This window comes from Ictalurus punctatus, chromosome 3, assembly GCF_001660625.3.
Source record: "Ictalurus punctatus breed USDA103 chromosome 3, Coco_2.0, whole genome shotgun sequence".
In the NCBI taxonomy this organism is placed as follows: Eukaryota; Metazoa; Chordata; class Actinopteri; order Siluriformes; family Ictaluridae; genus Ictalurus; species Ictalurus punctatus.
In genome coordinates, this window is record NC_030418.2 from 23471719 (window position 1) to 23486754 (window position 15036).

The window sequence follows — 15036 nt, forward strand, 5'->3', positions numbered from 1 at the left end:
AATGCCTTCAGGGGCTTAGGGGATGCAGATGAAGACTTTGCAGCGACTGGTCCTGTAGAGACCACTACAGAGCCTACTGATTATCTTTACCCAAAATTACCAAATGATAAATTGTGGGATCTCCTTGGCATATCTGGTTCAAAAACTGATTAATATCATAAACAGGTTGAATTTGAATTTGACAGGCAAAGATTACAGTGTTTCATTTAACAGAACAATGGCACAAACCTGGCACATTAATACAGAATTAAATTATTGTGTTGGTGTCACAGCTGTGTGTATATCGAAGACTTTACAAGGACTTTGAATGCGGCACAGCCAATCAGATTTTAGAACTGAAATGATCAGTCATTTTTCATTCTTAAATGCCTCTTTTAAACACATACTGCGAGTGATATATGATTATGACTATTTCTTGTTTTTATTTATAGAGCTGTCATTTTATTTACTGGTTTTTTATATTAATAAACTATAAACGATATGTGGTGTCACATCCCAGTTATATTAAGTAAATATCATCTGTAATTTTGGTATCCTGTTGAAAGATGAAAAGATTTATGAAATACTGTTTATGACTGCTCATTACATGCTGTTTTGTACATTTATGATCTTGATCGGTTGTGTGCTGAGACTGACTGATATTAATCTTATTAAATAATTTTCCGGCCTATGCCTATACACACACGTAAGGCTCAAGCAGGTATTTCTCACCACTCCTGACAGTTATCCAGGCTTCACAGACCCACAGGTATACACCAGGATATCGGTTTATACAAGATAAGTAATATATTACTCAATAAAGTTAAGGTAAAGGCAAAGCATTCATGCACTGGAATGGAAGAAATGCATCCTGAATGTATATCAAGGGAAGAGTTAACTTTATTTAGACAGTCACACTAGAGCATGGGATCTTTCCTGGAGAATAGTACACTAATGCTAACCCTAACCATCACACATCTCTTAACTGAGCACTAATGTTCATTACACAGTTACATTAGTGGCATTCTAATGAATCAGCTGGTCTCAATGCAGTCATCACATCAACTTCATTAACTTCTACAGAAGCAAAAAAAGATTGACGAACTATCTGGCAAAATGTTATCCTGAAAAAGAAAAACAAAAAGGTTATGTGAATGAAATACTAATGAATTTCAGATACAAAAGACTCAATTAAGTATCCGACATAAAAACTAAATAACTGAATAAAATGTTAACAATGCAGCAAAAACAAAAAACAAAACAAAAAAAACAAAAAACAAAAAACACGAGCCATGAGAATTTTTTTTTAATTCTCCAACGGTCATCTCTGCTCTAGCAGGTAAGTATTATTTCAGCTGAAAGATAAATAAAAAGCCAAAAAGTTCATTTCATAAACAATAAATCTCATACATTTTTATGTCCTGGCCCCTGCCTGACTCTTCTACTTCCATTTTTCTCTCCCAGTCCTTCCCTTCTTTTTCTCTCTCTCACACAGAAGGAAAGGAAGGTGGAACTGAGGAACTGAAGGGAAGGATACAGGGCACACACACAGTGAGAGCTCTGACATCAGTGTTGTCATTAGGATGCCTGCCACGTTGGCGTGAGCGTGCGTTTCCATAGCGATTTTGTTGGTCTGGTGTCGTGATTCACATAACCCTCTCCAGGTCTCTAGGTGTCCTCCTCCTCGCCTCCTCCTGCTGCTCTCCTTCTCACAGTGTCCTCTTTCACACCTTCTCTGCTCCACTCCTCCACACTCCCAACATATTCATCTTCATCCTCCTCTTCCTCCCCATCAGCCTCCTGCTCTTCCTCCAACTGCTGCCGAAGGCGTGCCTGCTCCATAGCGTGCTTCTCTGCTCAATCACAGAACACACAGCAAATCTTTAAATCATATACCAAAACATAGGGCAATGTAATTTGGTCATTTGAGGTACCAGTGATAGCTCACAACAGTTAACACACTCACTCTGATAGTAAGCTGAAGAAGAAAAGCGGCGTGATGGAAATACAAAATCGGCAAGAAACACCAGCACCTAGGGGGGGAAAAAAAGAGAAGAGACCATTGCTATGTATGCATATTACACAGAGCCATCATAACAAATTCACTATTTACATTTTTATAACATGTATTTATTAATAGGGGGGAAATCCACATTTGTCTATCAAACCATGACTTCCTAAACTTTTTGGTTAAATGACCCTTGTGTCTGAATAAATCAGGGTAATTTATTGTTTACTTAGTTAATCATTACTATAGAAGACCTTCCATAACAGGAATAATTGAATGTCTTTATAAATTCTTTGTTCATGTATTGGTTTAAAGATTTTTAAATGTACTTTTGCTCATTGGCTTTCCGTTTGCATTACGTGGTTTAATAGGTTGTTTCCAAGGTTTTGTTGGTATGTTTTAATATATTTCCACAATGTTTACAGCATCAGCTTTAAAAGTTGAAAGCTTAGATTTTGTGTCAGATTTCCCATCAAGCTGGGCGCCCGAGCTCAACTTCCGGGTTTCTGACACTGACTGTGTTTACTGTTTCCCATGTATTTGTTTTGGCTTATGTCTTCTCTCCACCCCATGTCATATGATTGGTTGTGTCCTAATCATTCTCAGCTGCTCCCAGTTACCGCCTCTGATGCATCTCTGTATTTAAACCCCATGTGTGTCTTTGTTTCCCACAAAGTATTACGCTTCAGTGTTTGAAGCCATACCAAGCCTTTGTTCCTCACTATGTTTTTGATCCTGCCCACATTTCCTCGTTTCTCACCTAGCCTAGTTTATGTTTGTAGGTCGCCTGACCTATGCCTGTTCTTGACTAGGTTTTTGCTAACTGTTTTGGATTTGTCTGTCTGGCTCTCATTAACGCTTTTTACTGCGCTTGCATCCATCTCCACTGTGTTTACATGACAGTTTGAAAAATCCCAATGTGTCCCAAAGTGAAGTGTTCACAAAGTATTTATATTGGCAGTTACCAATTTCCGATTGACATTATCAGTCACTTTTTGTTTCTAAAAGTTTATAAAAAATTATATTTCCCTTTTGTGATTTTGTGTCCAATTTTCCCTATTCATGCTTTATGCAATATGAACACAGTGTATCGTTACTGGTAGTACAGGCTGTTCCAAAAGTCCCCATACATAGGGAAAGTTAACACTTTTTAGCAAAATGTCTTCCAAAATTTTCATACTTACTTTATATTATATATATATTTTTTATTTCAGACAGCCTTTAAGAACGCCTTTGTCAAAAAAAAAAAGAACGTATTGAAATCATTGCAATGGCTGGATCGGGAACCTGGCGCAAGATTGGAAACATGGCAAACACATCAGACGTGACATTTTTACAAAACTTATTCACAAATTCAAAAAGACTGGAAGTGTTGCGGATCAACCGAGAAATAGACGTCCACGAACATTCACTGATGAAGGCACAACCGATGTGGTTCTGTCAAAGATACATCTCCTATATATGTAGACGTTTGGGACACCCTGAACTTGTCTTTGGAAGTATAACATTCTAGGATCAGTAATATTCAAATGAATTTAAATACTCAAGCTTTTAAGTAATGCATTAATTTATTAAGTGAAATGCATTTCTTGAGAGAACTGTTACAACCCTAACGTTGCATGTCACTGAATCTGAGTGTGATCTTACCAGTCCTAGGGTGAGTCCAGAGAAGAGGGTTACTAAGCCAAAAATGATGTAAGAACCCCAGACTGGAATCCCGACTTGCTCTGTTAGGTAGGCATGGCATTGCTGTAACACCAGCACAATGTTACTACAACTCACAAACAACATTAACATGACTGTGCATGAAAAATAAATAACTCAAAGCACTGGCCTGGAAAATGATGGCATTAATACACTGATTAAAAGATCATACTAAAACCCAATCTGATATGATGGGGTTTTCATATTGACTTTCCCTGTAAAATACCATACAATATATGACCATCGAAAATGTTGTCTAGTAGAATAAAACTGTCCTTACCCTGATAAACATGGACAGCTTAAAAAGAGCAGACATCATATTCATCCTAAAGCACAGAGCACAAAATTACCCATTTACTCAAAACATTTCACTTCACATAACCATATGAGCTATTTATTCCAATATTAATCGATAGGCTATTCGAACATGCATATATAAATATATATATACACAGTCAGTTCCAGAATTATTGGCACACTTGGTAAAGAAAGTATTCGGGGGAGGGAGGTCGCTGTGGTTAATTATCATAATCACAAACTGGTAATATGAGAGAAATGTAAGCTTTAACTGGAGGTACATTTATTCTGAGAAATAACTAAATAAGAGTTTAAAAAAAAAACAACAATGAATGAATTACTACTGTAGCCTCGCCTTGCCAACATAAAAGCCCTGAGTCACGTCCTACAACACTTGATGAGGTTAGAGAATTCAGAGCAAGCTGTATTGCTTGTCATTTAACTTGTAATTTAAGCTGTAAACCATGCTATGAGGCAGCAGCACTACAGTACTGCCCTAAAAGGAAATGGATTTAAAAAATAAATAAATAAAAATAAAAAAAATAAAAAAAATTTTTTAAAAACCACATTCCCTCTCACAGACTCAGATACACACATTAGGAAGGTGCTTACATTAAAGAGGAAGGGCCAAACCAAGAGGAAACAGGCTCAATGTTCTGCCATTTCTTCTCATCAATGAAGCTCAGGAAGTCTTCTTTAGTGCGTGCACCCTGGTACCTCCGAAACACTCCATCTTTACAGCTATAATATATACAGAATATACAAAGCAATATCTCAGTTTACTATAAAACATATTTTTAGTCTTAATACAGGGAGCCACTTACACACCCCCAACCCACTTCCCCAGACTGTGTGTGAGTCATAGGTGGTTTTAAGAGGCTTATCGTCAGGAAGTGAAACTAACACCTACACACACTCTCTCAAGCACATAAGACATCATACTCGAGTATTCAAGCACACAGTTTTCCCCTTATGTAAAAAGATACGATGTCACAAGTAGCATGGACTCACTGGTATATGGCTGGAAGCGCTGTGATGATAAACCTGCCACTCAATCCTACAAGATAAAACATGAAGCAAGTGAGCAAATGTTCTTATTAAACACACACACAGTCCAGACAAAACTGAGTTTAGGCAAGAAATTTACCAGGCTGCTCAGTTACATCCACTTTAGCAATGCTGACCCCAATGTCCTCACCCCAGTCTGCAAATTCCTTCCACACAGACTGCAGCTGCTGGCATGCGGGGCACCATGGAGCATAACTGCAACACACACACACATACTAGGAATATATGGCAATAAAATAGGAATATCATGAAAAAGTATGCCATAATACACTTTTCTTAGATATTGCAGATATTGACAGTATTCACATGACAATTACAATCTCTGACTGGACACAGCTGATTAAATCTTCAAAAAACTGCCAAATGGTAAAAATTATTTTTTAAGTATCAGCAAATTCGTTGAAACCTTTTTTTAAATTTACTTCTTTTTTTTTCTTTTTTTTAAAAAATGCAACACAACTGTCTTGTTAGCAAACTTATATCGAGATTAATATTGTTTATCACAGAAAGGTGTTGTAATATATTATTTATCACCCACTCCTGGGACTCCATCTTTTTGCAACATATTTTAGAATAAGAAGAAGCAGCCTTTATTTTGTCACATATGCATTACAACACAGTGAAGTTCTTTTCTTCATATATGCCAGCTTGTTAGGAAGTTGAGGTCAGAGCACAGTGTCAGCCATGATACAGAGCCCCTGGAGCAGAGAGGGTTAAGGGCCTTGCTCAAGGGCCCAACACTGGCAGTTTGGCGGTGCTGGGGGTTGAACTCGTAAGCTTCTGATCACCACTGGCATTGTTGCCCTCATACTTTCTATATTTTTTTTAATCAAAATGGGTGGCACAGTGACACAGCAGGAAACACTGCAGCCTCACAGCTCCAGTGTCCCAGGTTGATCCTGAACTCAGGCTTCTCTTTGTAGAGAATTCCACATCGTGCAGATTTTCCAGTTTCACCTTTCACCTCTGAAAGACATGCCAGTAAGTGGATTGCCCATGCTAAAGGTCACCCTAGGTGCAAGTGTGTGAGGTGACCTGCGAGGGAATGCAGTCCCATTGTCAGGGTGTGTTCCCACCTTGTGCAGGGTGAGGCAGGTTCTGGATCAATCGCTACACTGAACAGGATAAAGCAATTACTGAAGTTGAATGAAATATAAAATCAACAAGCAGTTTGGGCTGTACAGTAATTTTTATAAAACGATCACGTTATATTAGTCCTTTCACTACAAACCCTACACTGTAAGAAAGGTGGTTTCTAGATGAAAGTCTCTCAGTCCTAATTTAGGAAACATGGTGCAGCAAAAGCAGTTCTTTTAGATGCACAATCAGTGTGGACCATCTGCTGTACGGTCATGTCACTTGCAAAGCACAGTAATGGGATGCCCCAACATTTGAATTTTCCACCATGTTGAATTCGCGGATTAAAAAAAAACAACAACAAACAAACACACAAGTAGAACACCAGAACTACACGATCTGTAATGACAATCTATGATCTCACAAATATGACTGCAGAGAATTAATTCTGTAATTCACTCCCTTTCCCCAAAACAGACCAGACCAGACCAGACCAGACCAGACCACCATATTAAAGTGCGCTGCACTTAACGTAATTGTCACGTAATAATTGGCACCCTATTAGTCAATACTTTCGGATGGGAACTGGGATGGCCAGGGCAGGACCTTGAGTTTGTGGTCAGTAAACCATTTTTGTGTTGATTTTGATGTATGTTTTGGATCATTGTGATGATCCAGGAAGATCCAATCATGGCCCATTTTCAGCTTTCTGGCAGAGGCAGTCAGGTTTCATTTAATATCTGTAGATATTTGATAGAGTCCATGATGCCATGTATCCTAACAAAATGTCCAGGTCCTCTGGCAGAAAAACAGCCCCAAAACATTAAAGAGCCACCACCATATTTAACCATGGGCATGAGGTACTTTTCCATATGGTTACCTCTCTACGTGCGCCAAAACCACCTCTGGTGTTTATTGCCAAAAAGCTATATTTTGGTTTAATCTGACCAGAGAACCTGATCCCACTTGAAGTTCCAGTAGTGTTTGGCAAACTGAAGATGCTTGCGTTTGTTTTTGGATGAGAGAAGACGCTTTTTTCTTGAAACCCTTCCAAACAACTTGTGGTGATTTAGGTGACCTCGGATTGTAGTTTTGGAGACTTTCTAAGCCCAAGATGCAACTAACTCCTGCAATTCTCCAGCTGTGATCCTTGGAGATTTTTTGGTCCCTTGAACCATCCTCTTCACAGTGCGTTGAGACAATATAGACAAACATCCTCTTCCAGGTTGATTTGTAACATTTCCAGTTGACTGGAATTTCTTAAATATCTTCTTAATGGGGCGGCTGTGGCTCAGGTGGTAGAGCGGGTTGTCCACTAACTGTAGGGTCGGCGGTTTGATTCCTGGTTCGCATGACTCTGAAAGTGAACCCCAATTGCTCCTGATGGCAAGTTAACGCCTTGCATGGCAGCTGTGCTACTGTTGGTGTGTGTGAGTGGGTGAATGAGACGCAGTGTAAAGCGCTTTGGATAAAAGTGCTATATAAGTGTGCCATTTACCATTTAATTATTGCTCTGATAGAAATGGAAATTTTCCTATTTTCTTATAGCCACTTCCCATTTTCTGAAGCCCAACAACCTTTTGCCGCACATCACAGCTATATTCCTTGGTCTTACACATTGTTACTGTATGAATGACTAAGGGAATTTGGCTTATGTGTTACCTCATATTTATACCCCTGTGAAACAGGAAGTCATGGCTGAACAATTTCATGATCATAGTCACCCAGTTGTATTTAAAAAAAAATAAAAATCCGGCTCAAATTAAGCTCTGAAGATAAGATAAGATGTATAGCTTAATGTACACAAAATATCTGATGAAAATTATCTTTATTTAAAGAACAGGCATCTATCAAAGTCTGAGCTTCAAAACACATGTTTGTGGAAGTGTATATTGGCACAAGCAAAAGAGATTTCTGAGGGAAACCTTCAAATTTTTCCAGAAATCCCAGAAATCTTCTGTAAATACTTCTAATTTCCACTATATGCTTGTGTGTGCATGTGTGATCACCAGTTTGTGTGAGTTTTAAATAAATGTGTGTGGGGTTTTTTTCAGATGGATGAGCCAGGTGTTTTCATTCAATCAGGTGTGAGTGAGCACCTTGCTTTATTTAAAGAACAGGGATCTATCAAAGTCTGAACTGTATAATGGCACAACCAAAGGAGATTTCTGAGGTCAATTCTTCTGGGAATACTTTTAATTTTTACTATATATGTTTGGGTGTGCATGTGTGAGCACCAGTTTATGTGAATTTAAAAAACTGTATCTGTGGGGTTTTTTTAAGATGGATGAGTATGACATTATTGATGGTCCTGTAATGGAAGAAATTATAAGATCACTGGCCACTGAAGATCTGCCATCAGCTGTTGACAAGATTAAGGATTATTTTGCACAACAAGATCGTGTGGAACTGAACATTGCTGTAACAGGAGAGTCTGGATCTGGAAAATCGCACATTTCCAGAGAGAAAAAGCCGCAACAAAATCAAGCGTTTTTGGTTGCAACAATTACAAAAAACTCCACGAATTCCTGTATGGACCTTTTACCTGTTTGTGACTATGTCTCTGGGTTTGCCTTGTATATTGAGTTGTGCCTGTGATCTACTTCTTCCTGTCGGTACTTTGCTGTGCTATTTAATAAAGCTGCACATGGATCCTCATTCCGTTGACTCATCATTACAGTTATAACAATTTTAACAAAGTACTCACAACACAAAAGAGATTCAGTTGAATCTGAATCTCTTTTACTAGTAAACTTTATAATTTCTGAAGGTGCAGAGGTGTAGTATTATCTAGAGAAGGTTCAAATTATTGTACAATTTGTTTCAGAACAGCATTGTCGACCTTGCAGAAATGATCATGATGACACTACCCAGCCACTCTCATACATTAATTTTATCTGATTAAATGTATATTTATTGATCAGTATCAATTACTAATTATGTAAAACTCTATTAAAATATTAATTACAAATATGCCTAAATATTTCCAACTAGTTCAAATGTGCCCAACTTCAACAACTAGTTGTAAATTGTCAAATAAACAGGGTGTAGACAGATGCAAGTGCGGTTAAGAGCTTATCCAAAACAATAAGCAAGAATGTAGTCAAAGAACAGGCGTGGGTCAGGCGATCTACAAACAACACAAACGAGGCTAGGCAAAGTACAAAACGAGAAACTGTGACACGATCAGAAAACTGAGAAACAAACAGTGAGGAGCAAAGCCTTGGTACGGTTCTGGTTCTCGTAATCAACGGGGAGACACAGAACAGCTGAGACACATTAGGAGACAACAAATAAGAGAGACATGACAGAAATCAAAACAAACACACATGTAACAGTAAACACAGTGGCTGCGGCTGAAATCGCGTACTACCCTACTATACAGTAAGCGAAAAGCAGTACGCAGGAGGGGTAGTACGTCCAAATTCTCAGTAGGCGAGAAACAGTAGGCGAGATATACCCGGATGGTGTACTGCTTCCGGTGAGATTTGCAGTACGCAACAACGAATTTCCCTCAGCCTGTTAACACTAACCGCATTAAATTACTCATTCAGTTAATTTTCCTGATCTGTATTTTGCCTTTAGTGCGCTTGCTTTAATCTGGTCATCCCTTTAAGAGATTTGCGTTTATGATGACGTCGAAGGTCACATGACAATGGCAGATGTAGTATGTCTGGGACAACATGGCAGATGTAGTATGTCTGGGATTGTAGTCACAATACACACACATGCTCAGCTGAGGCAAAAAAATATATATATTAGAGTTTCATTATAAGGGTTACCTTCTTATTTCCTGAAGGTGACAGTTTCAAATAATTTATTTCTATTTATTTTTATTCATTTATTGTATAATATCTATTTATTTAGATGTTTTTGTGAATTACTTTTTCTTTTTAGTAAACTATCTCTGTTTACTGTATCTTGTTTGAAAATGTACTTTATTGCTTTGCTCTACCTCGAGTTTCTTATCATGTTCTCTTAAGTGTTTTTGTGATATGTATCCCCTGTAATCCTTATGTGTTCAAGAAGTAAATAAAATAATAATACCAGTAATACACACACATACTGTCAGTGTGAAAAAACCCAGAAGTGAACACTGTCACACTCCGGGCTGCTGAGTGCGCTGCTCGTTCCGGTGCTGGACGCGAGGGGAAACCTTGACGTAATTTCATTTAATTTAATACTATTAACATTGTTACATTTCATTAAAGCTGCTTTGTGACAAGGTCCATTGTAAAAGCACAATATAAATAAAAGTAAATTGAATTGAATTGATTTTCCATAGTAATTAAAAATACAAATATTTCTTTGAATGTCGGACAAGATAAAAATTCACATCTTTTATGTCAAGGCTTTGCCATGTTGCACTTCACACTGAAGCCAATGAACCATTTCTTTGAAGCACTCAGCAAATTGTAGGAAAGTGAAACTGAAAAACAAAACCTGTGGTCTGATCTGAGTTTGAATAGATGACGAGGGAAATCTGAATGACAAGAAATACAAGCGAGCTTCCTCTACCTTGTTCACAACATTTACAATCTGCCAGTGTATTACAGCACTTCAGGGATAAATACTCTGGTCTTTATTCCTCTGTGTAAAGGTCGGATTCAAATACTTTTTACTAGTTCTTATGTAAATTATTTCTACACATATGTACACTATAGATAAGATAAGATAAGACGTATAGTACACTATACCATACTGTATATACAAAACCATATAATTTATTATATATATTTTATTTCATGGTAAGGCCAGTCTGCCGGGCTCCCTCAGGATATCTGAACACTGTGTTTGAGAAGGTTAAAAAGCTTGAGTGTTTACATATAAATGCTAGAAGAGCAGTAAAAATGTTACATACTAACAACTAAGAATCATAATCAAAGGTAATTTATCTGTTTATGATCCATGATGAGCAGTTAAGTCATTTCAAAGCCTGCATTACAAAAAAGATTTCCACTTTGTTGCAAGTCTACCCAACAGATTCAGTTTCCTTCAGTCTGACACACACACACACACACACACACACACACACACACAATGGTGAGAAAGACCGCCCCTTTAGTCAACAGTGCAGTCTACTTTTATCTGCTTAGCTCACAGTCATTATTTCCATATTATTACAGCACTTCTCAGAGATACACACTGCAGTATTTATTCTCCTGTGTAAAGGTACCATTCAATTACTAGTTCTTATATGAAGTATTTCTATAAGTAGATCTGTTAATATTTTAAGTAAATGACATTTGAAACGAAAGTAAGAAGGCTTAGAAAAGATATAGTTATAGGAACTAACAAGACATAATGAGTCTCAACCATGATCAGATGGAGTTTGAGCAGCAGAACCAAAGCAATAATTGTTATAAAGTGGAGACTCTGTGACAAAAACCTGCATCAATTTCAAATCAATTTTTAATTACATAATTAAAAAGTAATCATTGTAATTTTATATTGTAATTGCTATTGGTGGCAGCAGTGTATACAGTTTATTGACATTAGTTGTCAAGGAGTTTTTTATGGCCAATGCTGATACAGATATCCAGAAAGCAGTGTGGCCGATTGGCTGATATAAGACTATACATATCTATAAGCGCACAAATGGCTCAGGATTGAACTTTGTAAGTGGTGGACCCACTGTTCAGAGATAAGATAGTGGGGAATGAGAAGGGATGTACGCTGCAAACTACAAATGAGATTTATTTTGGAGAAAACCCACTTGCACTTCACTGGAGATTGATATGGTACTCACAGTAACTAACAACTTCCTCACTCTGGAACTCCTCACTCTGGAGCATTTTGTGTATTTGAGTCCCTGAAATCTCTAAAAACCTGAATGACTGTACGTGGGCTGTTAACTCCATTTAATTCCTGGCATTCAATCTCACTTTCAAAGCCATGCACAGGACAACATTTATCCTAGTATGCAGTTCTAAAAAACTTCCACAATCAGGCTAGCATTATCACTACTCGTCATGGGTACAATCGCCAAACTGCTTCATCGGTGACCTGCTGCCACTCACTCTCTTGGACTCTTGTCTTTTTATTATTTTGCTCCGTCTTCTCAATGTCATTGTTTGTGTTCTTAAAAATGCTGTTAATGATAACTGCTTTCTTGTCACCATGACACACTCTACGATGCATGCAATGTGACTGTAGGCTTCGCTTTGTGACAACAAATTCAGGTGAACTTTGAACTTGACATGATTAGGTTATGTGAAAGAAGCTATTGATTGACAATTAGCAATATGTGAGCACCGGTAATATAAGATTAGCAAAAAAAATTTTTAGCAGTTTTGATAATATTGCTGCATGAGACTTTAAACATCCAGCTGCAGTGGTGGCAGATCCACATAAAAAGGTTCCAGAACTCAGGTGTGCTACATTTTGGAGGTCCTGGATCCTTTTCTGAGAGAATCCGGCTCAAATTAAGCTCTGAAGATAAGATAAGATAAGATAAGACGTATAGTTCAATGTACACAAATTATCTGATGAAAATTATCTTTATTTAAAGAACAGGGATCTATCAAAGTCTGAGTGAAGTGTATATTGGCAAAAGCAAAAGAGATTTCTGAGGGAAACCTTCAAATTTTTCCAGAAATCCCAGAAATCTGTAAATACTTCTAATTTTCACTATATGCTTGTATGTGCATGTGTGATCACCAGTTTGTGTGAGTTTTAAATAAATGTGTGGGTTTTTTTTCCCAGATGGATGAGTATGACATTATCGATGCTGCTGAAATTGAAGAAATTAAAAGGTCATTAGCCACTGAAGATCTGCCATCAGCTGTTGACAAGATTAAGGATTATTTTGCACAACAAGATCGTGTGGAACTGAACATTGCTGTAACAGGAGAATCTGGATCTGGAAAATCGACATTTATTAATGCCTTCAGGGGTTTAGGGGATGAAGATGAAGGCTCTGCAGAAACTGGTCCTGTAGAGACCACTAGAGAGCCTACTGCTTATCCTTACCCAAAATTCCCAAACGTCAAATTGTGGGATCTCCCTGGCATTGGAACCCCCAGATTCAAAGCTGATGAATATCTCAAACAGGTTCAATTTGAACAATATGATTTTTTCATCATCATAGCATCAGATCGTTTCAGAGAATGCCACGCCAGTCTGGCAGCAGAGATACTAAAAATGGAAAAGAAGTTTTATTTTGTTCGCTCAAAGATTGACAACAACATTGAGGCTGAAAAAAGAAAGAAAACATTTAACAAAGACGAGACACTGGATACAATCCGAGACAACTGCATTAAAGGTTTTCCTTTTAGATAACATATTACATTACACTTTTAACTCATTTAACACTATTACATACACATACTGTACATTTTAATTATAGAGTAAGTATTATATAATGAAGAATGACCCTTTTAAGAAACTGTTTTAAAAAGATCATTACCTTTTTATCTTAGGTCTAGAAGAGATTGGTCTAAAGTCTCCTGCTGTGTTCCTGATCTCTTGCTTCGAACTCAGTCTCTATGATTTCAACCGTCTTGAGGAGACCATGGAGAGGGAACTTCCCCAGCACAAGAGAGATGTACTGATGCTGGCGCTTCCAAACATCACTCTGGAGATCAACAAGAGGAAAAAGAAGGCACTGCAGAGCAACATATGGAAGTTGGCTCTGCTCTCTGCCTCGATTGCAGCTGTGCCGATACCTGTTGTAAATGCAGCTGCATCAATCACTGCAGATGTAACCATCTTGGTGACAGAGCTTAAGAAATATTACACTGCCTTCAGTTTGGACCCAGATTCCTTGCAGAAGCTTTCTGAGAGATCAGGGAAGTCAGTAGATGAGCTAAAATCTGTGTTGAAGTCTCCTCTAAATAATGAAATAACCAAAGATCTGGTTATTAGATTGCTGACAAGTTCAAGTCTTTTTGTTATAGGATCATTAGCAGAATACTGGCTGGGTTTAATTCCTGTTGTGGGATCTTTAGCAGCTGGGTCACTGTCCTTTACTACTATTTACTACATACTGCAGAGTTGTCTTAATGAGCTCGCTGAAGATGCCCGCAATGTGCTCATGGTTGCTTTGCAAACATCAGTATAAATATGTTTAAAAAATAATAATGTGCCATTCAACATCCCCATATATTCTTATTGTAATGAAGTAAATGCCATTTAGACATCATAATCATTTAAATAAGTTGATTTCTAATAATGACTATTTCTTAATTTTAATCTATCATATTTTATTTGCTGTTTTTACAGTTTGTGGTGTCACATACGAATCAACTTAATTAAATACAGTTTATAATTTAGGTATGTTGTTGTCTGATCAGTTTGAGAAATGCTGTTTATGATTGCTCATTACATGTTTTTTTTTATGATTTATGATGTCGATGCTAAGGTGCTGAGTCTACCCGAAAATAACTAGAGTAAATAATTATCCTGGGTAGAAAAGAATACAGAAACAAATACAACTACCTGTTGTATCACTGTAACCATGACAACAATGTTTTCTGCAGGTCACTAATCAAAACAATAAAATTATTTCTCTGCTATGATTATTGTGCTATATTTTGGGCTGTAGTCAAGATCACTACTGTTGAGTCCAAGACAAGTCCAAGACCTGGACTAACCGAAAGCAAGTCAAAGCTTGGGACAATAGAGTGAAAAAGAACAGAGATTCCCATGGCAAGCAAAAAAAAACAAACCAAAAAAACCACAGGGTCACGATTGTAAGTACATGAACAAAGTACCAACAACCTGAAAGAGTTTTAGAAACCATGAAAATGTCCAAAGGACACTTTTCACACTTCAAGGAGACAAAGACTCTGTTGGCTCTTACTGGAACACAAACACATCTGGTTTGTTAAGAAGCATGAAACAAGATTCTTCCTTTATAATACTACCATTTGACATTCTAGTTAAGCCAGTTAATGTCAACT

At 37.5% G+C, this 15036-nt stretch overlaps 2 protein-coding genes across 3 annotated transcripts; one reads left to right on the forward strand and one right to left on the reverse strand.

Annotated features, from left to right (window-relative positions):
• Positions 1-861: 861 nt before the first annotated feature.
• LOC108262285 (thioredoxin-related transmembrane protein 1-like) lies at positions 862-5608 on the reverse strand. Its single transcript, XM_053679049.1, has 8 exons — positions 5591-5608; positions 5136-5271; positions 5000-5045; positions 4601-4729; positions 3972-4017; positions 3635-3736; positions 1946-2012; positions 862-1832 (listed from the first exon to the last, which is right to left on the reverse strand). The coding sequence occupies exons 1-8, from the start codon at positions 5606-5608 to the stop codon at positions 1648-1650; spliced, it is 729 nt and encodes a 242-aa protein (XP_053535024.1). The 3' UTR covers positions 862-1647.
• Positions 5609-10622: 5014 nt separating this feature from the next.
• Positions 10623-14649, forward strand: LOC108263287 (interferon-inducible GTPase 5). Of its 2 annotated transcripts, none has more exons than XM_017463946.3 (3): positions 10623-10733; positions 12839-13397; positions 13555-14649. In XM_017463946.3, exons 2-3 carry the CDS (start codon positions 12839-12841, stop codon positions 14193-14195), a joined length of 1200 nt encoding a protein of 399 aa, XP_017319435.2. In that variant the 5' UTR covers positions 10623-10733; the 3' UTR covers positions 14196-14649. The 2 variants fall into 2 exon arrangements, with proteins under 2 accessions (XP_017319435.2, XP_017319434.2); XM_017463945.3 differs by lacking the exon at positions 10623-10733 and adding an exon at positions 11156-11305.
• Positions 14650-15036: the final 387 nt, after the last annotated feature.